This window comes from Trichechus manatus, unplaced genomic scaffold (genome assembly GCF_000243295.1).
Source record: "Trichechus manatus latirostris isolate Lorelei unplaced genomic scaffold, TriManLat1.0 scaffold00014, whole genome shotgun sequence".
Taxonomy (NCBI): Eukaryota; Metazoa; Chordata; class Mammalia; order Sirenia; family Trichechidae; genus Trichechus; species Trichechus manatus.
The window spans coordinates 14037188-14061708 of NW_004443950.1; the positions used below are offsets into that span (position 1 = coordinate 14037188).

The 24521-nt window shown below is 44.1% G+C and overlaps 1 protein-coding gene across 1 annotated transcript in view; it reads right to left on the reverse strand.

Moving 5' to 3' along the window:
- Positions 1-15352: 15352 nt before the first annotated feature.
- FTO (FTO alpha-ketoglutarate dependent dioxygenase) overlaps positions 15353-24521 on the reverse strand; it is a 430315-nt gene continuing 421146 nt past the window's right edge. The window contains exon 9 of the mRNA XM_004371582.2: positions 15353-16083. Coding sequence (XP_004371639.1) covers positions 15930-16083 — 154 coding nt within the window. The 3' untranslated portion in view covers positions 15353-15929. The remainder of the gene's footprint in view (positions 16084-24521) is intronic.

A 24521-nucleotide genomic window follows, 5' to 3' on the forward strand; every position in this document is an offset into this window, starting at 1 on the left:
AGCTTTGGGAGGTGAAATTGTAGAGAGAAGTTGGGAATAGATTGCAAACACCCTTGTAAACTATGTCAGACAATCCAAGAGGAAGGAGGGACTAGGGAAAGTTTTAAAGCAGAGTATGGTGATGATCACAGCAACACACAAGTTACCGCAGTATAAGAAACTGACTGATGAGTGGTGACATCAGGATTGGAGAAGACTAATTAACAGCCTGGGATATGCAGACGACACAACCTTGTTTGCTGAAAGTGAAGAAGGCTTCAAGCACTTACTGATGAAGATCAAAGACTACAGCCTTCAGTATGGATTACACCTCAACATAAAGATAACAAAAATCCTCACAACTGGACCGATAAGAAACATCATGATAAACAGAGAAAATATCGAAGTTGTCAAGGATTTCATTGAACTTGGATCCACAATCAACGCCCATTGAAGCAGCAGTCAAGAAATCAAACAATGCATTGCATTGGGCAAACCTGCTGCAAAAGACCTCTTTGAAGTATTAAAAAGCAAAGATGTCACTTTGAGGACTAAGGTGCACCTGATCTAAGCATGGTATTTTCTTTTTTAAAGTTGGATCAGTCTGAATTTATTAATGCAAGCCCGCTAGTCAAAATTCTTCATTCAGTATTTCACCTCGAGAGTTTAGGAAAGGATCTTTTATTTTTTTAATGAAAGTTTACAGAACAAATAGTTTCTCAGTAAACAGTACACATATTGTTTTATGACAATGGTTAACAACCCCATGACATGTCATCACTGTCCCTTCTCAACCTTGGGTTCCCTATTACCAGCTTTCCTGTCCCCTCCTGCCTTCTAGTCCTTGTCCCTGGACTGTTGCACCCTATTAGTCTCATTTTGTTTTATGGGGCTGTCTAATCTTTGACTGGACGGTGAACCTCGAGAGTGACTTCATTATTGAGCTGAAAGGGTGTCCGGGGGCCATAGTCTCAGGGTTTCTCCAGTCTGTCAGGCCAGTAAGTCTGGCCTTTTTTTGTGAGTTAGAATTTTGTTCTACTTTTTTCTCCAGCTCTGTCTGGGACCCTCTGTTGTGATCCTGGTCAGAGCAGTCACTGGTGGTAGCCGGGCACCATCTTGTTGTACTGGACTCAGTCTGGTAGAGGTCGTGGTAGTTGTGGTCCTTTAGTCCTTTGGACAGATCTTTCCCTTTGTATCTTGTTTTCTTCATTCTCCCTTGCTGCTGAAGGGGTGAGACCAGTGGAGTATCTTAGATGGCTGCTCACAGGCTTTTAAGACCCCAGACATTACTCACCAAGGTAGAATGTAGAATATTTTCTTTATAAACTGTGTTATGCTGATTGAGCTAGATCTTCCCCGAGACCATGGTCCCCACAGCCCTCCGCCCAGCAATTCAGTCCCTCAGGGAGTTTGGGTGTGTCTATCGAGCTTCCACCAAGCATGGTATTCTCAATCACCTCATATGCATGTGAAAGATGGACAATGAATAAGGAAGACCGAAGAAGAACTGATGCCTTTGAATTATGGTATTGGCGAAGAATGTTGAATATACCATGGACTGCCAGAAGAACAAACAAATCTGTCTTGGAAGAAGTACAACCAGAATGCTCCTTAGAAGCAAGGATGGCGAGACTTTGTCTCAGGTACTTTGGACATGTTATCAGGAGGCACGACTCCCTGGAGAAGGACATCATGCTTGATAAAGGAGAAGGTCAGAGAAAAAGAGGAACTCCCTCAACGAGATGGATTTACGCAGTGGCTGCAACAATGGGCTCAAACATAGCAATGATTGTGAGGATGTGCAGAACCGGGCAGTGTTTTGTTCCTTTGCACACAGGGTTGATGGGAATTGGAACCAAGTGGATGATGGGTAACAACGACATGATGATGATTGGAGCCCCAGCGGCGCAGTGGTTAAGCACTTGGCTGCTAACCAGAAGGTCATCGGTTTGAACCCATCAGCTGCTCTGTGGAAGAAAGAGTGGCAGTCTGCTTCTGTACAGATTTACAGCCTTGGAAATCCTGCATGGCAGTTCTACTCTGTCCTGTAGGGTTGCTATGAGTTAGAATCGACTTGACAACAAGGGGTTTGGTTTTTGGTTTACAGTGATGATCAGATTAATTTTGATCTGGCAGTCAGTCAACAAATGCTTATTGAGCACCTATTACGTGTCAGACAAAAGTTAGCTGGACTGATAGCTGATAAATATTAAATGATTTGGGGATATTAAGTGCTATTCTGATAACTGTGGAATGTAATAAAATGGAGATAAAGATTTGATCCTGTGAGTCCTGACCTCTGATAGTTTATAATCCAATATGGAAACCAAATCTGACAAGTAAAATTGTATTCATAAATACTCTGGTAACAGAAATGATCAACATGGCACGACCTGCACCTGGCAAAAAAGGCAGTATGGAAGTAAAGGTCCAAGGCACTCCTGGAGAGTTTGGACAACAGAGGCCAAGTGCAGAGGCTTTAAGGAGCCTCCAAGAACTGAGCCAGGGGCCTGGTGGCACAGTGGTTAAGTGCTTGGCTGCTAACCGAAAGGTCAGCGGATTAAACCCACCACCGGTTCAGGGGAGAAAGAAGTGAGTGTGCTTCCATAAAGATCTACAGCCTTGGAAATCCTATGGGGCAGTTCTACTCTGTCCTATAGGTCTGCTATGAGTGGGCATCGACTCGACGGCAATGAGTTTGGTTTTGGTTTTAAAAGCTGAGCAGCGTCCACAGACTGGAGAAGAAGTCAATGGATAGCTATGCTCACTCTGCAACCATCTCACTCTGGGATTCGTAGTTACAATTGTAATGTCTGAATGAAAGTGAGAGATTTGGAACCCCTTAACAGAAAAGCTGAGAGCCAGTGGCTTCTGAGTAATAAGTCAACCACAGAGTAAGACACAGCTGCTTTTTACTGATCCTTTATAATGGCGTATTAGTCAGCCCTGTGAGTTAGAAATCATAGACACCTGCCCCTTAAAAAAAACAGGAAGAAGAAGATCATAGACCAGATCACCACCTCTCGTAATGAGTAAGCATAACACTGTTAACAAGACCGGACAGGCTCCAGAGGGCTCAGAAAGGATTCTCCACCTGTCCATTTAGCAGTTCTAAAGGGAAGATCGGTCTTCAGCCAGCTTCTCTCTAACCTGCCCTCTGCTGGGAGTGTTATACAAGATGGCTGTACCTGAAAACCAGTGGGCAGCTCTCCACCCTCTTGGCATGGCTTCCCTTGGTCCCCTCACAACGAAACTTAGGTTTAATTCAGAAAAAGCCTTTCTTAGGTTTTTTCTCCTGATTTCTATTTTGATCCTTACTAGTGCTGAGCTTGAACACTTTTTTCCATGTTTTTTTTCTAGGGAGTGGTCCTGGAGGGAGTATTTTGGTTGAGATACACTGATAATATTTATTATCACAATGACGTATATGTACTGAGTGACCAAGTACTAGATATGATGTTAATCACTTAACACGCACAATCTCGGGTGATACAGCAATCATCTGATTTAGGCTAGGGGTTGGCAAACGATTTCTGCAAAGGTCTAGAGAGTAAACATTTTAGGCTTTGCAGGCCATAAGATCTGTCTCAACTATTCAACTCAGCCGTCATAGGGGTGAGTGCAAAAGCCGTCATAGATAATATGTAAACAAATTAGTGCGGCTGTGTTCCAATAAAACTTTATTTTACAAAAGCAGGTGGTGGGCTGGATTTGGCCATGGGGCCATATTTTGCCAACCCCTGCTCTAGATTTTACTGCTGTGACTTTTGCTTGACCTGTCACTTTTATGAATGACGGATCTTGGCCTCATCCATTTTAATATTCGGCACCATAAATTTCAGTGGCTTGTTTGGGGAGTTAAAATCACGAAAATTCTGTAGACTTTTGCGACCAGAGGAAAAAAGAATTAATGACACACATGCAGTTTCCTAGACGAATACAATTTGTCTTTTCTGGCTGGAATTGCAGGGTAGGCCGTTCCTGTTCTTGTAAGCAACCTGGAACCATCTTCTTCTTCAACAAGTTGTTGCCAGGTGCCATCAAGTTGATTTCGACTCACAGAAACCTCATGTGACAGAGTAGTACTGCCCCATAGGGTTTTCCAGGCTGTAATCTTTACAGAAGCAGATCGCCAGGTCTTTTTCCCATGGAGCCACTGGGTGGATTTGAACTGCCACCTTTCGGTTAGCAGCCGTGCACTTAACCACTGTGCCACCAGGGGTCCTTCCTTTTCAACATACATTAGGTTTATTTGGGAAAGGGAAGTCAAGAAGGTTCGTATTCTCCCCAAATCTCAGTTCACACCGGAAACTTGAAATCCAATTCTAAAACTCACCTTACATAGGGACTTTCCCTATCTAGGCTTCAGATGACCCATCTATAAAATGGATATGATGTAGGAAAACTTCTCCTTGAGAAACATGCCTTTTTTTTTTTTAAGATATGTATATATTTTTATTGTAGTAGTCTAAGTGAAAGTTTACAATTCAAATTACTCTGTCATACAAAAAATTATACATACATTGTTATGTGACCCTAATTCTCTCCCTATACTGTGACAGCATGCTCCTCCTTTCCACCCCTGATTTCCCCTGTCCATTCAACCGCTCCTAACCCTCTCTGCCTCCCCATCTCACCTCTGGACAGAAGCTGCCCATATTGTCTCAAGTATCTACTTGAGCTAAGAAGCACACTCTTCACAAGTATCACTGTATGTCCCACAGTCCAGTCCAATCTTTGTCTGAAGAATTGGCCTTGGGCATGGTTTTAGTTCTCTGGGTTGATAGAGTCCAGGGGCCATGCTTTCTGGGGTTCCTCCAGTCTCAGACAATTAAGTCTGGTCTTCTTACTAGAATTTGAGTTCTGCACCCCACTTTTCTCCTGCTCCATCAGGGACTCTCTGTTTTGTTCCCTGTCAGGGCGGTCATTGGTGGTAGCCGGGCACTATCCAGTTCTTCTCGTCTCAGGCTGATGAAGTCTCTGGTTTATGTGGCCCTTTCTGTCTCTTGGGCTAATGCTTTCCTTGTGTCTTTGGTGTTCTTCATTGTCCTTTACTCCAGGTGGTTGGGACAAATTGATGCTTCTTAGATGGCCACTTGTTAGCTTTTAAGACCCCAGATACCACTCACCAAAGTAGGATGCAGAACATTTTCTTGATAAACTTTGTTATGCCAGTTGACCTAGATGTCCCCTGAAAGTATGGTCCCCAGACCCCTGCCCTTGCTACTCTGTCCCTCGAAGTGTTTGATTGTATTCTGGAAACTTCTCAGCTTTGGTTTAGTCCCGTTGTGCTGGCTTCCCCTATGGTGTGTGCTGTCCTTCCCTTCACCTAAGATAATTCTTCTCTACTATCTAGTTAGTAAATAACCCTCACCCTCCCTCCCCACCCTCGTAACCATCAAAGAATGTTTCCTTCTCTGTTTAAACCTTTTCTGACTTATTAAAATAGAGATCTTAAAAAATATTTAACCTTCTGTGACTGACTAAATTCACTCAGCATAATGCCCTCCAGATTCCTCCATGTTATGTTCTACAGCGTCATCATTCTTCTTCATCATTGCATAGTATTCCATCGTGTGAATATACCATAATTTGTTTATCCATTCATCCACTGATGGGCACCTAAGTTGTTTCCATCTTTTTGCTATCGTGAACAATACTGCAGTGAACATGGGTGTGCATATATCTATTCATGTGACAGCTCTTATTTCTCTAGGATATATTCCAAGGAGCGGGATTGCTGGATCATGTGGCACGTCTATTTGTAGCTTTTTAAGGAAGCGCCAAATCTATTTCCAAAGTGGCTGCACCATTTTACACTCCCACCAACAGTGTATAAGTGTTCCAGTCTCTCCACAATCTCTCCAGCGTTTATTATTTTGTGTTTTTTGGATTAATGCTAGCCTTGTTGGGGTGAGACGGTATCTCATTGTAGTTTTGATTTGCATTTCTCTAATGGCTAACGATCGTGAGCATTTCTTCATGTGTCTGTTAGCTGCCTGAATGTCTTCTTTGGCGAAGTGCCTGGAGAAACATGCCTTTTAAAATGTGGTAACTGTTGCTTCTTTGGCCAAATTGTTTTCCTATTCTCAGGATCTGCATTAAAATGAGCAAGGAACTGAAACCAGAAATGCCATTTAAGCACAGGACTTTGAGGACAAGATCCCTGTATCTCTACTAGCACAGAGTCTGGTATTTAGGACGATTTTGGCTGAGGCTGAGAAGAAGAGCAACACTACCAAGAGCTGGCAATATGGCGGCCAAAGGAGACTGGCCTGTGGCCTTGGCTAACTTCCCCCCGGCTCTTCCCAAGTAGCTTCTGCTCAGTAAGCTAGGCCCCAGTGAGGATACCCCTGATGCGGCTATAGCCACACTTCTCTGCTGCTTTGTGCCGGGCAAAGAGTTCTGCTGGCCCAAGGCTGTCAAACTCACTTCAATTTTGGCCACAGCTGGGCTTCATGCTTTCAGAAAAATTTCCCCCACCGCCTTTCACTTGAGGTCCTTGGCAGGGATGCCTCTCTCATTCTGCACGCACAGCTTACTTAATGGGCACCAAGAAATGGGAGAAAGCACGGGATAAAAAAAAAAACAACAACAACTGGCTCAGTCTAAACCCTGGGAAATCTAACAGGGTCTGTCTGCATTTCTTTAAAAACTATACACAGACATTTCTGGGCGAAGTGAAACCATGTTTCTCACAGAGGACTGGAGACAGCAAATGAAGCCTTAGTCATACACAGTTAGTTTCAAACTTCTGCTGCTGTTCACAGGGAGAAATCAATGTACAGTATATTAAAAACAATCACCGCGGCCCTTAAATGATCCAATAGTTTAGCTTTGAATGCATTCAAGCTAATGCGGGCTTTAATGGCTTCTGACAGATCATTCCATTGATCAAGGGGCATGTATGAAATGTGCCGCCTACTAAACTCTGTTTTGATTTTGAGAAAAGAAAACTAAACGTCCATGGTAAACAGGGCCTGATTGTTCACATGCTCAGCGAGATCTCGCTCAGCCTGAACCTAGCTGGCGGCAGAGGAGTGGAGGACAACGGGAATCCTATATACCTGGCTTGCTTCTTTCCCAGCTCTAATCAAGGCATAATCAACTGGAAATCTCTGTCTGAAGAGTTTGGGTGGCTAGGGGACCACGAAGGTCCAGCTTTCTGAGCTGGGTGAATTACGAGGGGTAGCTTTAGCTGCTCTGTGAAATGGATTCACCCCGGCGGGGCTCAGGGTTGGTAGGTTAGCTCTTACTTCCTCCAAAGTGAAGTGAAAACCTGAATTCGCTATGTACAAGGATAAGCAAGTGTTTCAGGTGGCGATGGCAGTTTTGCCAAGGAACAAATGAAAGCGTGCTCCCTCCGTCCATGAGTCCTATGGCACCAAGCTTATTTCACAAAGTGCTGAACGCACCTCTAATTCAGGTGTTGGATTTTTCACAGGGTGCATGGGGTCTGAAAGAATTAAAAAGGGGGCTTCTCCATAGACACATCCAAACCCCCTGAGGGACTGAATTGCTGGGCGGAGGGCTGTGGGGACCATGGTCTCAGGGAACATCTAGCTCAATTGGTGTGACATAACTTATAAAGACAGTGCTCTACATTCTACCTTGGTGAGTAGTGTCTGGGGTCTTAAAAGCCTGTGAGCGGCCGGCCATCTAAGATACTCCACTGGTCTCATCCCTTCGAGAGCAAAGGAGAATGAAGAGAACAGGATACAAGGAAAAGATTAGTCCGAAGGACTAACTGTCCACAGCTACCAAGGCCTCCATCGGACTGAGTCCAGTACAGCTAGATGGTGCCCGGCTACCACCACTGACTGCTCTGACCAGGATCACGACAGAGAGCTCTGGACAGAGCTGGAGAAGGATGTAGAACGTAATTCTAACTCACAAAAAAAAAGATCAGATTTACTGGCCTAAAGGAGACTGCAGAAACCCTGAGAGTATGGCCCCCAGACACCCTTTTAGCTCAGTGGTGAAGTTATCTCCGAAGTTCACCATTCAGCCTGGGAGTGGACAGCCCTGTAAAACCAAATGAGACTAACGAGGTACAGGAGTCCAGTGACAAGGGCCAGAAGGCAGAAGGGGACAAGGAAGCTGGTGATAGGGAACCCAAGGTTGAGTAAGGATATTGTTGATGTGTTGTGAGATTATTAACCATTGTCATAGGGCAACATTTGTAGTAACTGTTAAATGAGAAACTACTTTGTTCTGTAAGCCTTCATCTTAAGTGAGAATAACAGCACAATTGGAAGAGCGTAGTCAATGTCACTGAACTGTGCATGTAGAAATTTTTGAAATGGTTTATCTTTGGCTATGTGTATTTTCACCAAAAAAAAAAGGTTGAGAAATTTGAGGGTTGACATGTTGTGGGGTTGTTAACCAATGTCATAAAACAATATGTATACTACTGTTTCATGAGAAACTATTCGTTCTGTAAGCCTTCACCTGAAGTACAAGAAAAATAAATAACTAACTAAAAAGGGGGCTTCAGCATTAGTCTTTGAGACTATTCTTCTACAAGAGATGTGTGTATTCTACCATGCTCTGGCTGCTTGTTGTGGCTTCAAAAGTGCGCCCTTCGCCGATCCTGTGTGAGATTGGCCTTGCCTGATCAGAAGGGAGAAACGTGTGTGTAAATTCTTCCATCACTCCCCAAAGTTAAACTGGTTTCATGAAACGAACAATAAATATTAATCCCCCTCCCTCGGATGTGCATAGGGCTTTAGTGTTTATAAGGTCCCTGGATGTGCAAATGGCTTGCACTCAACCACTAACCTAAAGGTTGGTGGTTTGACCCTACCAAGTGGTGCTGTGGAAGAAAGGCCTGGAAATCTGCTTCTATAAAGATTACAGCCAAGAAAACCCTATGGAGTACTTTGTAACGCATGGGGTCACCATGAGGCAGAATCAACTCGACAACAACAGGTTTGTTTGTTTTTTTAGTGTTTACAAAGCCCTTCCAAATGTCGTCTCCATCTGTAGAGGTGCTGGCTTCACTGTGCGGGTGGGTTTCACCTGTGGGGTTTGATCTGGCTCAGAGACTCTCTCTTCTTAGAAGCTGGACACCCTTCGAAACTGGCCCTGCTAAGTGAAGGATCACCTGTGGTCTTCATTTGTCTTTAACACCAACGGAGACTGTGTGAAGGAGCTGGATGTCGCCAGTTACTAACCAAAACCAAACCAAAACCATTGCTGTCCAGTCAATTGCGACTCATAGCATCCCTACAGAACAGAGTGGAACTGGCCCATAGGGTATCCAAGGCTGTTAATATTTAAGGAAGCAGACTGCTGCATCTTTCTCCTGCAGAGCAGCCGGTGGGTTCCAACCACCAATCTTTTGGTCAGCAACTGACTTTTTTAATGACTGCGCCACCAGAGTTCCTGCTATTAACCAAGTAGTAACAGGTTTCTGTTGCTAACCAGAATTACGCTGAGCACACAGGGTCCGGGGCCACTGCGCTTTCCCTAAACTTCCCGTAGGATGGCCTTGACTTCTCTGTCCCCATCCATGGGGCACAGTGCCTCCCATCTCTCAGCAGGAAGCCGCCTCACTTACCAGATTAAAAACAATGGGCTAGAAGCACTTCATTTGTATGGGTGCCATGTTTAGTCAGTGGCTTTTGTAAAACTGATGAATTTTGTCTAAAGGCAAGTGCAGACAGGCAAACAGATCTGTATCTCCTGTTATCCATTTAGCTTGACACATGTGTGTGGAGGGACTATTTTACCTCAATTCTTTCAGGACTGATGAAAAGTAAATGCAAGCAGAGTCGTGAACTGCATCATTGGAAAAGAATCACTGACTCAAGTGCTGGAACTTAATGAATGCATCCCTCCCCTTGAAATAGACTGACCCCGGTGATCAGACATTCAGAGTCAATAAACAATTGTTGTACACAGAACATCCATTAGAAGGTGATGGGGAGAAGGTTTTTAAAGCAAATCTAAAATTGCAATGGGTGACCTAATCCTGTTGCAATAATGGGAGTACTAAAGAATCATTTTTCATAGTATCTCATTTATAAAAAGTACCATGCCATCTGTCCAGGAAAAAATGGACGCTATGAGGAGCAAATAGGATAATACGGGACAGTAACGTACAATTCTTCTTAAAATAGCCCACAGCTATGTTTAGCCTCTTTCTTTAGTGACTCTTGAATGTTGTGGCTAAGACACTGCTGGTAATATTTCTCATCCTAATAATTTACATGCACTGAGTAATTACTAAGTACCAGGCATGATGCTAATCACGTTGTAACATGCACGATTGCAGGTGATACAGTAATCCAATGAGCTAGGCATTGCTATCCTCCCGGTGACATAAATGAAGACTATCGAGCAGAGAGGCTGTGATGTCCCAAGTTACATACCTGCAATGTTATCACAGGACACTGGGATGATGATGATAAGAATAACAATAATAGCAGCTAGCACCCTGCTGAGTACCTGGACATGCCAGGCACTGCTGGAAGTATTTTATATGCACGTTATTTTATTTAATCTCCACAACAACGGCAGGTGGTAGATAAATTACTATCACTCCTATTTTGTACACAAGAAAGCAAAAGTTTGAAAGGTGTGTAGCCTTAGGGTCATGCACTGTGACAGGACTCAAACCCAAGAAGTCTGCAGCCAGAGGCCTCGACTGCCCCTCAGGAATCAGAAGATTCTGAAAAATTGGTGGCTGTTAACAGCACAGAAGGAGCCCTCGTGGCACAGTGGTTAATCATTAAGGTTGCTAACCAAAAGGTCAGCAGTTCGTATCCACCAGCCGCTCCTTGGAAACCCTATGGGGCAGTTCTACTCTGTCACGTGGGGCCACTAGGAGTTGGAACTAAGTGGACAGCACGCAACAACAACAGCACTGGGAGCAGGGCAGGAGAGCAATCTGGCCCCTCCAGGCTGCCAGCCGAGGTCTGACTCTCAGGCTCTCCGTCAATAAGAGAGGAACGAGAAGCCAGCCCTCAGACACTCTTCCTGGAGTTCCCAGCCAGCTCTGGAATATATCAGGGTCTCTCCGGTGAGCTAGGGAACCAGGTGTATTTCTTTTCCTGACAACCAGAGGAACCTGCCTCCCCAGCAGCAGCTGCCATGGGTGCCCTTGCTGTCTTGCCGGAAGTCATGATTTGCCAGTTCTCCTCCCTCTCCCCGTTGCCACCGCGCCCTCTTCAAGCTGCCCGGCTTTCCCGACAGCCGCAATCATTACAACACTCCTGTGCTTTCGCTCTCCCTTTATGGTTGTCAGATTGATTTCACCACTGCGATACCTATGGCTCCCAACGAAACTTAATTAAAAATACCATTTAATCACAAAGTAACAAAGGCAAACTGGATAAACAGCATTACCACTTCAGCGCATTTTAATCCACGCTGCCTCGTTTCCTCTGAATCGGCTTGGATGAAAATATCCTTTTCAAATCAGAATCCCTTGTCTTCCGTGAGCTTGCCTCTGAGAGATCGCCAAAATAAACAGTATTTAGCGTGGCATGGATCCAAATGTATGCAATTTGCCCAGTGGTAAAATCAGCCTTAACTGGAGCAGTGGGGAAAAAAAAGTTGCATTCAAGAATACCTTCCTTGGAAACACACAAAAAACCTACTGAATATGAGATATCCATTAGATAAAAAACCAAAACCAAACCCGCTGCTGTCAAGTCAATTCCGACTCATAGCGACCCTACAGAACAGAGTAGAACTGCCCTATAGGGTTTCCAAGAAGCAGCTGGTGGATTCCAACTGCCCACCTTTTGGTGAGCAATCAAACTCTTAACCACTATACCACCAGGGCTCCATCCATTAGATAGGACCTATGGAATCGCATTTCCAGCATCCCTCCATTCAGTTACTGATGGAGTTAGAAGCTTATTACTAAAATTCTGTCACAAGTTATGCCACGACCCTGCTGTTTTTATTTATGTCTAGAAAATTCTCCTGGGCTGGAGGCGGCCAGCCAAAGCAGGAGAAATGGATGCTGTTGTAAGTCTAGGTGGTGGCTGGAGGGGAAGCTGCAACCAGGAGCAGGCGGCTGCTCAGTGCAATAGGAGGGGTTTGTACAACCTCTCCCCCATCTCCAAACCTCTCCCCCTGCTGCAAGCAATTCCCAGTTAGAGAGCCATTCCCTTGGCTTGAGCCATCTGTTCTCTCAGAGGCCCTTAGAATCCACACAGTAGCCAGAGTGATCATCTGAGAGCATAAAAATATCCTGTCCTATCAAGTTACCCATCTCCTGCCCCCTGCTAAATCTTCCAGCATTCTCAGGGCACTGGAAATAAACTCCAAACGCTGGTCCTGCCTTCTCTCGACCTGCGTCTCCTCCACTCTCCTTGCTTTCTCTGCTTCAGCCACAAGGGCCCTTTTTCTTCCTTGAGCACCTGACTCCACATGCTTTTCTGCCTTGAGGTCTTCGCACCCACTGTTCCCCTTGCCTGGAAAGCTCTTCCCTATCACCTCCCTAAGGAGCCCTGGTGGCGCAGTGGTTAAGAGCTTGGCTGCTAATAGAAAGGTCGGTGGGAGAAAGCCGTGGCCGTCTGCTCGCGTAGACATTACAGCCCAGGAAGCCCTGTGGGGCAGTTCTGTTCTACAGGGCCGCTGAGTCAGAATCCACTCTGTGGCACACATCACCTCCCTTCCCTGACCTGCTAATCCAAGCTGCCCTTCTTCAGTTACCAGCTGGGCTCCATCCTCTGACTCAGTTTGCCCCTTCCTAGCACTTACGCTGATCTGAAATGATTTCGTTATTCATTCGCTGGTTTGTCGTCTGCCTTCCCACCACACGGAAGTTCCTATTTTGGTCACACCATATCCCCAGCACCTGGCACAGGGGCTGGCACCAGGGAGGCCCTCAGGCAGAGAACCACTCTGGGATCCCCAGGGCTCACCACCCTCCTGGCTGTGACAGGCATTTAGGAAAGGTCTGTGGGAGGGAGGAAGGGTCTGTGGGAGAGAGGGTCAGCAGCATCTTAGTGCAAAGGGATCTCTTAAGATAACTTTTCTCCAGATGGCTGGGGCCAGACACCAGGAAAGCCCAGCAGGAAAGCAGGTGGGATTGCTGTCTGCAGGTGGTCCCAGGTGCAAGGCTGTCATACTCCCTCAGTCACACAAACGGCGGTGTGGCTTTGGGAAGCTCTGGGCCTGTCTTCCCAAGAAAGCCCTTTGCTAGTTCACAGGGAGAAACAGGCCTCCCTTGGCCCTGCAGGAAGTGACTTGGTTGTCAGTGCCCCTCCAGTCCCTTTTCCATGGTCTCTCGCCTCCCCTCCTTCCACCCACCTGAAACGTCCTTAGAGAGTGTGTGCAATCCTCAGACACTTCGGGCTCATGCTCATTGAAAGCCATCAGGTCTTCGGAGAACATTTTCTCTCACCTTCCGATTCACTTAAGGCAGTGGTTCCTCCCAGCCTGGCTGTACATCACCTGGTATACAGCAGGCCAGCATCAGAGGCCAACCCACTGGCATGCAAGAAGAAAATGGCAGAACTTCTGTTTCCTATCTTATCCTTTTAATATTTTTATTGTTTATGAATGTTTTATGGTGTACATATCAGCACAAGCAGTCCACGAATAAAATTCAGTAAGTATACACATATATTGGGGCGAGCACTAAACATTAGTATCTTTTACTATAAGGGTGCAAGCAAACAGGTTTGGAGAGGACTGACATAAAGGGGTACAACAGGTCAGGTTTACAGTAAATGATAATGGGGGGCAACAGGGACTAGGGCAAACCATGGGGGGGTCATGCCCCACCTACGAGACGAAGACACTGCTTAGCTTGTTACCATGCCAGGATGGAGGCCCAGGGCTGCCAGGTGTTCTGGATTTTAAAGAGAATGCGGACACTTATATTTATGTGAAATCTCCCAATTTTAAAATATTGGCACCTAATGAAATATATGTGTATATATATATATATATATATATAAAAACAGCATCGTGGGGGTGAGCGCTAAATAAAACAGGGGCTACATGGTGCTGAGGGTGCCCCGTCTGTGACTCGCATGTGCCTCACACCTTGCGTGCATTATTCCATTTCATCTCCACAACAATCCTGTGAGGTACCGCTGCGTCTCCCTTTCACCGATGAGGAAACCGGCGCTCAGAGACATCAGGAAATTAATCCAAGGTCTGAAGTCTCGAGTGTCAAGATGATGCCAACCCGGCTGCTTTGTGCAACATGACTGTTCTGTGGTTATGAGCTTGGTGGGAAAGAATGCATACCTTGAACCAATGTGCTGCTAATGGCAAGGGAAGGTCTGGTCCTCACTGTGCCTCTCAGCGGGCCGAAGCTCTTCAGCTTCCAAACTGCTGAGAGCAACTACAAGAGACGCAAAGCGGTTGGGACAGGGGCAAACTACGTCACAGTTTCTGGGGACACCAAAGGGCAGGAGCCAGGCCAGAAAGGGAGAGCCGTGTTAACGGCATCATGCAACAAAACTGGCAGAGGATCGAGGAAGGGAGGGTGGAACGTCTGCATCTGCTTACCGACCATACACTGATACTAGAATTTATTGGGCATTTACTGATACTAACACTTACTGGGTAATTAAGGAAGTGCCAGAAAGTGTTCTACGTCTGCAGCTGGATCATTTCACTTCGCCCTCACCCTGTGCCGTTAGTGATTCACCAAACATACGGGGAAAGCGAGGCGCAGTAACGTGCCGAAGGTCACAAAGCTACTGGGAGTTTTAATCCAGGCACTCGGAAACCACAGCCTAGGTTTGAACCTCCACTCTCCACTGTCTCTTGATGTGCTACTGTCATCAGGATATGGGCTGTGAGGCCCCTTAAGCCCCAATGCCACCTGTCATTAATGGGAATAGGGGAATGATAGAAAAAACTGTACTATGCTGGCTGAGTCCACGAAGCAACGTAAATAGGGCTGCTTTTCTTTCATTAGATGAGGGGGGTTTCCTAAGGACAGGATGTCAACTTTATTTCTTAACACCTCCTCATCCCTTCGCGCAGAGGATAGGACTCATAACTCAGAATTTACTTAGGTTGTCTTAAGAGAACGAGGCTACTTTTCAGTGAGTCATTTCTCTTTTACTTTCTTTCTCCTGTGGGGATAGCAGCTAAAGAGAACTGGAGCAGAGACTCCTGATATCAAACTCTTTAAAGCAGCACTGTCCAACAGGCCTTTCTACAATGATAAAAATGGTCTCTATCTGTGCTGTCCAATACAGTAGCCACTAGTCACGTGTGGTTATTAAACCCGTACCACACCAAACCCACTGCTGTCAACTCAATCCCGACTCACAGTAACCCTATAGGACAGAACAGAACTGCCCCATAGGGTTTCCAAGGAGCAGCTGATGGATTCAAACTGCTGACCTTCGGTTAGCAGCCTGAGCTCTTAACCACTGTGCCACCAGGGACCCATGTGGTTATTAAGCACTTGAAATATAGTAGTACAACTGAGGAACTGAATTTTTAATTAAAATTAACGTAGCCACACGTAGTTAGTGACTACCATATTGGACAGCACTGCCTTTTTAGGGTATGGTGAAAAAACTGGGATGAACGATCTGAATTCTGTCTTCCCCCAGATGACTAGGTCCACTCTAGTGTCTCTGAAAAGGCTTGGGGAGGATGAAGTAGGTTAGGCTTTGTCACAGGCTGGGCTCACCGCTATAGATCCCTTGGCCCTTGGTTGGGGGCTGAATGGCTCACATTAAAATTCTAAGTGGGAAATAGTTTTTGCGTTTTTTTTAGGGTAGGGGGCAGCAGTGGGTTCTTGTTTAATACCAAATCAGACTATAACACTGTCTCATTTTAAAACTTTTTGATATTCATGCACTCCATTTCCTGGCTGTTTCCAGCTGGCATGAAGGTTCTACAATCTAATGGCCAAGAGAAGTCTACCCACACTACCCCTGTCCAAGCCCATGAGAGAGTTGGAGAAGTGCCAAAAGTATCTTTTCCTCTGCCACCTAAGACTTGTGCTCTTTCTAGGGTTTTGCTTGCAGAAGCTGACCTCTGAGTTCTGAAACGATGTCTGTGAGATCAAATGGCAGAGGCATTGATGGGTCATCCTTTTCCCAATATGGCTGACATTCTGGTTTCTGATCCACCGATAAAGTTCGGGCAATTCGGGACTGGCACCTGGAAGAATAAGAATAGGCAATTGGTTCATGGGAGGAAATTTCTGGAAGGCCCAAGCCCATGGGAGGCTTAGAGTAACACTGGAAAATGCTCCACAAACCATCCTCCATGATACTGGTGGTGGTGGTGGTGATAAGGAGGAGAAAGAATGAGTCTGCAAGGCAGAAAACAAGGGTTTATAAGAAGGAAAAACTGCTCTTTATGTGTTCTGGAACTTCTTTTATTTCAATTCCCAGATTTGTATTATCTCGAGTGGCTTCCTAGAAGCCAATCATCAGGGAAATTCAGTCACTCTGCCTTTAAAATGGTGAATTATTTTTTCATTATCTCAACTGTTATTTAAAGTGTGTGATTAAGCCATTATCAGATTTAAATGTTTGTGGGATTTCAATGTATTACTAGATTACTGGGAAAGATTAAATTGAATTTACTGCATTAAAATGTCCAAGAATAGATTAAACAATATTACAGACCAGGATTGACTTTGGAGATCCTGGAGATTTACAAGTGTCCCAGCTTGCTGTGCGCAGAAAAAGGCACTCCAAGGAGAGACCGATTTATAAGGATATATGCAAATACAGGTTAATAATCATTTCCACTGATGAATAGGTGGGGAAAACTTCCACAAAATTAAATTAAGAGGCTAGCAAGAGTTAGTCCCTAAGGAAAACACTTAAATCACAGTTTTTATTAAATGGATTATTCATCAATAGTAGAGAAATTAATTATCATATGCAACTAAATTATAGCCTGGTAGGAAGAAAGTTGGGACAACATCGTCATACTTTGGCAGGCATCTATCTCTCCCAGAGACCAGCTTATTTAAAATCAGTTTGGGGAAAGCTCAATGGCTGTAGCTTTATTTATCTGAAAAACGAGGATCAGAAAGAAGGCACTACACACTGCAATAAAGACTCTCTCTACTCTCTTGAGTGTGTGGAAATGAAAGTGTGTGTACCAAAAGGAAATATGACAAGTACATTTGGGAGAGTTCCTGCCCCCCTGCCCACCGCTTTCTCTGCATCTTTCTCTAAATCAATGTAAAAAGTGGTCATACCTAATATTTGCCTTCTGACTGCACAGGACTGACTATGAAGAGATCAGAGAATGGAAGATCCTGTCCCCATTTCCCAGCCAGATGGTGGAGAAGGTTCTTCCCAGCCAGATGGTGGAGAAGGTTCCTAACTAAAAGACGTCTTCTTCTCTGGGGAGTTATTAATGTTGAGGGGATCCCCACGGGAAAACGTACTTCAACTTTACACCTATTTTTGCGTGTGGTTAATTGCTATGCCGGCATCCTATGCACTCAATCCGTCGTACATTACACATAACATTCCAATCTATCTTCAGCTCTCCGCGTCAGGCCCTGATAATAGCGTCTGTTAACATGCACTAAGCACTATTATGTAGCACATCACTTCATAAATAATAAGATTAGCTGACCTCAGGGCCCCAAGAAGAGTAATGTGTTTAAATGTTCTCATTATTTATTTAAAACAAGAATTAAAGCAACAGAAGCTGCTTTTGACAATCCTCTTAGCATAAATATTAAACTGTTTGCACTGATAAGCCCCACACCGCACTGAAGAACAGAGGGTACGTTCTGCAGACTACTTAATAATAGGTGTTTGAGACTCTGCCGCTTGCTGTCGTGGTTCTGAGGGTACGTCTCTGTTCTAGAGAAAGCCTCTAAATCACATGAAAGGGCTAAGGGGAAAATTAATATTCAAAGGAAGCTGCGACTAATTACAAAGGAACTCGGCAAAGCTCTTTAAATTGTGCTTTCTCGCTGCCTCGGAATCAGAGAGTAATGCTCAATTTACTAGGTAGGGAAAGTTATTCCAAATTGAGCGTTTCAGCCTCACAGTGGATAAATTATCTGCACACGTTACCCTGGCTGGCAGATTAAAGGACTATGATAAGTGTCAATCCACCTAGAATATCATAAGGTTGTAACAAGTCCATAGAGATGTTTTTTCACCTGTCAGATGGGTTTTGCCCCCTCACTTTGAGAAAGTATTAGAAATATTAAAAGCTGCCGCGAAGGTTTCCTTACGCCACGTTGTAAAAGCTTCCCAAGGCCACTCGCTGGCTTTTCTTTTGGGCAAAGTTGCTGCACACCTTTCTGACACCATTCTTCTCATCAAAGGCCAGGCTGGTGTGGGCACCACCTCCTCATCATGCAGGCCCCGACAGGCCAGGAGTGGTACATATTTACTGACTGCCTCTAGGTGAGGAGTAGAACCCTTTGTTGGGTTTCTTCAGGGCCTTAATTCAGAACTTTCCAGATCCTTTTAAAACTCTTAATGCCTAGCACCCTTTGCCAATTTCCAAATGACAGGGATTGGGCCCAGCGGAGGGCTTGTTGTTAGAGGTGATGTGTTTACCTGTGAGAGAGGATAGCCACTCCCAACTTAAATAACATTGTCTGATTCAGCACCATGCCAGACTGAAACCAAAAAAGAAAGGGCTGAGACTTGAAGCCATGTCCTCCTGTAGGTTTGAATTTCTCTTGCCCACATCACTCATTCTGCCTCTCTCCTGTGTTATTTTCAGAAGACAGGGCTGTAAAACTATTGCAGCGCTAAGGGCGTGCCCCCTGGACCGCCGGCGCTGTGCTTCCCAGAGGCATGACATCTTGGGCACGTTCCTTAACCTTGCTGAGCCTCAGTTCTTGCCTGTCAAATGGGGATGACAATCATAATATCTTTCTTAGGGGGCTGTTGTGAAGATTAAATGAATGAATGCAGGCAAAGTGCTCAGAAATTGCCTGGCACATAATAAGTGCTGAATAAGTACTAAATATTATCATCACTATCAGCTCTCGGGAGCCCTGGTGGCACAGTGGTTAAGAGTTTGGCTGCTAACCAAAAAGTTGGCAGTTCGAATCCACCAGCCACTCCTTGGAAACCCTCTGGAGCAGTTCTACTCTGTCCTATAGGGTGGCCATGAGTTGGAATCGACTCAACAGCAACAGGTAACGGGTATCATTACGTGTACTACTACTATAACCATGGTGACAGGTGAGAGATGCCAATCAGAGTGCTGCGGGTGGACCTGTGGCAATCTCCCCCCGGCCCCCACACCCACACACATTAACTGGATGGGCAGCCTCTGGACTGGCACTTTCTAGGGGAAGCTCTGGCAATACAGGAGCAGCTCTTTCTGGTTTGAATCAAATTCAGTCTGCAGCTGAATCCTATCAAAATGTGACATTCTGAGACACCGAGGCTTATATATTCATGCTGCTACAACCTTCTGGTGACAGGCTAAAATGTTGAGATTCAGAAAGCCTCAGCAGTTGGTCCTGAAGACCTAGAATTTATAAAAGGCACCTGTGTCGGACTTTCTAAGTGGTGGTTATTTAAGATTGATTTGGCATTTACAGGAAGCAAAGTTGGATTGTCTCTTAGTGTACATACTCTATGGATTGGAACTGCCAACCTTTTGGTTAGCAGCTGAGCTCTTAACCACTGTGCCACCAGGGTGCCACATACTCTATAGTCCCTTTCAAAATAAAGGGGCCCCAAGCTGTCTTAAGAAAGGCTTTAGGAATGCTGACAGTGGTGGATATTTGTGGTCTTGTATCCATTCCCATCTCCCACCAACAGGATTCTAATTTTCCTGTGGGGACACCATCCCTTCCCTGTGCTTAGCCATGGGGTTTGTGTGGGACTGACTCCATCTCTACAGTCAGGGGTGAGCCTTGACCGGCTTAGGCCACTCACCACATCCCATCCTCCTAGACACAGGGAGTGTTCAGGGGGAGGCACATGATCCAATTTGGGGAGAGAGAAAGAGAAAATCAGAGGACTAGTCTGGGAGCTGAGGGAAGAGACTTTCTTTTCTCCTGGTCTGTGAACTATAAGGATGTGCTATCTGGAAGTGCCACAGTCATTTGCTACCATGCAGAATACTGAATATACCACGGACTGCCAGAAAACGAACCAATCTGTCTTGGAGGAAATACAGCCAGAATACTCCTCAGAAGCGAAGACGGCAAGACTTTGTCTCACGTACTTTGGACATATTATTGGGAGGGACCAGACCCTGGAAAAGGGCATTTGCTTGGTAAAGTGGAGGGTCAGAGGAAAAAGAAGACCCTCAACAAGATGGAACGACACAGGGGCTGCAACAATGGGCTTAAATAAACCTAATATTGTGAGGATGGTGCAGGACTGGCAACATTTCCTTCTGTTATCCATGAAGTCGCTATGCGTCAGAGCTGACTTGAAGGCACCTAACAACAACAGCCAAGGGGCTGGGTCCTGGATACTGTGTGAGTAGCTGGATCGAACCTCACTTGAAGGTACACTTAGACTTTTTAGTTTCACGAGCCATTCTCAATTCCTGCTGAACCCAGCTAAACAGTAAGAAAGTTACAGTTTTCCATTTCAACCTTGATGTCTCTACTCCTATCCTAAACAAAAACCCTACATTTAAATGCTTCTTGGGTTGTAAAATAAAAGTGGATCTACTCAGGAAATACTGCCCCTTCCATGAGGCATTTCAAGGGGAGCAAAAGAAAACAATACACACTCCATCTCTCTCCTTTCCTAAATTCATGTTATTTAGAATCTAAAGACAGGATTAGATTCCAAAACTTCTTTGCTACTAACGGCTGATTCTCTCTGAGTGACCTAGTGACATAACAGGAAGCAGGTGAAAGGTGTGCCGCTGGCTGGCCCCTTCTTAGCAGATTGTCTAGCTTACCCCCCGCAGGTGTTACTCATAAGGGCCCCATTGCCCACTGATTTCCCCCAGGGCTGCACTTACATTTAGATGATCAGGGTTGCAGCTACATTAGTGAACATTGGTCGCCATGCTAAAATTAACCACTTTAGCTAAAGTGTGTGTTAATTATGGGTATGCAAGCAGTCAATAAAAGGTTAATGCAAAAGTCAAAGGATAAATTTCTTCCCTTATTGCATCACTTCACCGACTAAATGACTAACATTATACTTTGTGTTTTTAATCAATAGGTTTTACAGTAATGTGCTGGCCATTGATTTTAAGAAAACATATACGGTCTTCTTCCTTGTCCCTAAATTTTGCAACAAATAAGGAAGGACAGGTAACATTTCCATTACTCTTGATGAAATGATAAAGAAAGAGGTCAGGAGAAAAGCTTTCTGCTATAAGACTGAGAATCAGGATAAGCAAGCTCAAATTAAAACAAAAACAAAAAACTGGAACTTCATGGAGAAATATTACAAGCATAGGGTTGGTAATTAAGAGAGACAAGAAAAAATAAACCCCTCAAAGAGAGGATTCTTTAATGGGAAAGAAGAGAGTAACTCCTGTTTAAAATAACAATTATATTTTGTACATTATTTAAAGGTCCCAAAGAATTTCAACACACAGCACTGTTTCACTCAATTTTCACAATAGCCTGAGAGAGATGGGAAATAGCGATTTGGATTCCCCTTTTTGAGGGAGGCTGCCTTACTCAAGGTTAATTCAGCGGTAAGTGGAAAGCAGGGCTGGGCCATCCTCTAGACATCTGGCTGGCTGCCCTTTCCACTACATTCCTCCTTTTCCACAGGTTTCCATTTGGACTAAGATGGACCCTGTCCCCTTACTACTTAGCTATTCTTGCCAAATGTAGACATTCAAGGGATTCTAAGGCATGTCAGGAGAAATAAAGGAGCAAAACACTTTTCTAGTTTCTAGAGAGACTATTATTATGGCAAAGAACTGACATAACTTTTTTCTTCTTTTCATTCTATGACTTTTAGGTTCTTATTCCTATATTCTATGGAACTAAAAGATACTTGTTCACCTTTTAAAACTATCTCTGATAATATTCCTTATATGACCTTGAGAAGGTCCCTAGGTGTTGCTTTGTGCTTGACTGCTAACATGAAAGGTTGGCAGTTCAAACTCATCCAGCGGTACTTCGGAAAAAAAGGCCTAGTGATCTGCTTCCATTACAATTACAGCCAAGAAAACCCTATGGAACAGTTCTACTCCGTAACACATGGGGTTGCCATGAGTCAGAATCAACTTGATGGCAACTAACAACATGACCATGAGGAAACGCTCTCTCTCAAACTCTTAGATTCCTCAACTGTTACATTAAGTAAGTGCTTCCCTGCTTCACAGGGTTATGTGAAGACAAAATTAAATTATAAATATATAAACCTTTAAAAATATGTAAAGTACCATATAAATGTATAATTATGCCTCAGTTCCCCTCTTCCCATATGATACAGGTCCTATTTTTAAAACATAGCTGATTATACAACGTTGACCAGAGAGGTTTGCAATGTTCGCAAATAAATATGAAAGAAATCACACTGTAAAGACTAGAGCAGTTTAAACTACCAGCTTCATCAGAAAATATTCAATGACTAAGAAAGTACACTCTTCTTCTATAGTTTTAGGTTTTACACTTAGGTCTTTGATCCATTTTGCATTGGCTTTGTGTATGGTGTGAGGTATGGATCTCCTTTCATTTTCCTATAGATTGATATCCAGTTTTGCCAGCACCATTTGTTAAAGAGACTTTCATTTCCCCATTTAATAGACTTCCACCCTTTGTTGAAGATCATCTGTCCATAAAGAACCAAACCAAACCCATGGTCACTGAGTCGATAGGACAGAGTAGAACTTCCCCATAGAGTTTCCAAGGAATGCCTGGTGGATTTGAACTGCAGACCTTCTCGTTAGCAGCTGTAGCACTTAACCACTATGCCACCAGGGTTTCCATCTGTCCGTGGGTGGATGGATTTACTTCTGGATTTTTAACTCTGTTCCATTGGTCTATATGTCTATTGTTGTACCAGTACCAGGCTGGGCCCTAATATATGACATAAATAGTATACCAAACAACTAAAAATGTACAAAAACCAGAAGATAAACTAGATATTTGGGACCTCCTAAAAATTAAACATTTATGCTCCTCAAAAGACTTTACCAAAAGAGTAAAAAGAGAACCTACAAACTGGGAAAAAAAAAATTGGCTATGACATATCTGACAAGGGGCTAATCTCTAAAATTTATAGAAAACTTCAACACTTCAACAACAAAATGACAAACAATCCAATTAAAAAATGGGCAAAGGACATGAACAGACACTTCACCAAAGAAGACATTCAGGTGGCTAACAAACACTTGAAGAGATGTTCATGATCATTAGCCATTAGTGAGATGCATATCGGAACTACAATGAGATACCACCTTACCCCAGCAATAATGGCACTGATTTAAAAAAACAGAAAACAAATGCTGGAGAGGTTGTGGGGAGAGTGGAACTCTTACATACTGCTGGTGGGAATGTAAAACGGTATAACTACTATGGAAAAGAGTATGGCACTTCCTTAAAAAGCTAGAAACAGGATTACCATATGATCCAGCAATCCCACTCCTAGGTATATATCCAAGAGAAATAAGAGCTGTAACATGTATAGACACATGCACACTCATGTTCATTGCAGCCCTGTTCAAAAAAGCAAAAAGATGGAAACAATCTAAAAGCCCATCAACAGATGAACGGATAAACAAAATGTGGTATATACACATAGTGAAATACTACACATTGATACATAATGATGAATCTGCAAAACATCTCACACAACATGGATGAATCTGGAGGGCATTACGCTGAGTGAAATAAGTCAATCACAAAAGGACAAATATTGTATAAGACCACTATTATAAAAAGTCAAGAATAGGTTTACACAGAAAGAAACATTCTTTGATGGTCCCTCTCCTCTCTGCTCATTTCTCTCTTTTATACCTCAAAAGAGATCGACTCTTTTGATACAACCTAATCCTGTAGATTGTGTCTTGCTTCATTAACATAACTGCCTCTAATCCTGCCTCAACATCACAGAGGTTAGGATTGACAACACACAGGATAATTACATCAGATCACAAAATGGTAGACAACCACATAATACTGGGAATCATGGCCTAGCCAAATTGACAAACATTTTTTTGGGGACACAATTCAATCCATAACAAGAATCAATAATTTGGAAGTAGATATGTGGGGTCATATGTATACTAAAGAGGTGAGGGGGGTCGTATGGGAGTACACCCATGTACATATATAGGTATGGTTCTGGATATTTCTACATATATATTTGTAAATGCTGCATGTATACTCGTGTACATAATACAGTATATGGGGGTACGGTTTTAGAAACTACTTAGACATCAGGACTGAACTACTGGACCATAGTCTTGGGGGACATCTAGGTCAACTGGCAAAACATAGTTCATAAAGATAATGTTCAACATCCTAGCCTGGTGAGTAGCATCTGGGGACTTAAAAGGTCGCGAGTGGCCTTCTAAGAAGCAACTACTGGTCTTTTCCTGCCAGAAACAAAGGAGAACAAAGAAAACCGAAGACCCAATGAAGCAATTAACCCAGAGGACTAATGGCCCACATGAACCAGAGCTTCCTCTAACCTCAGACCAGAAGAACTAGA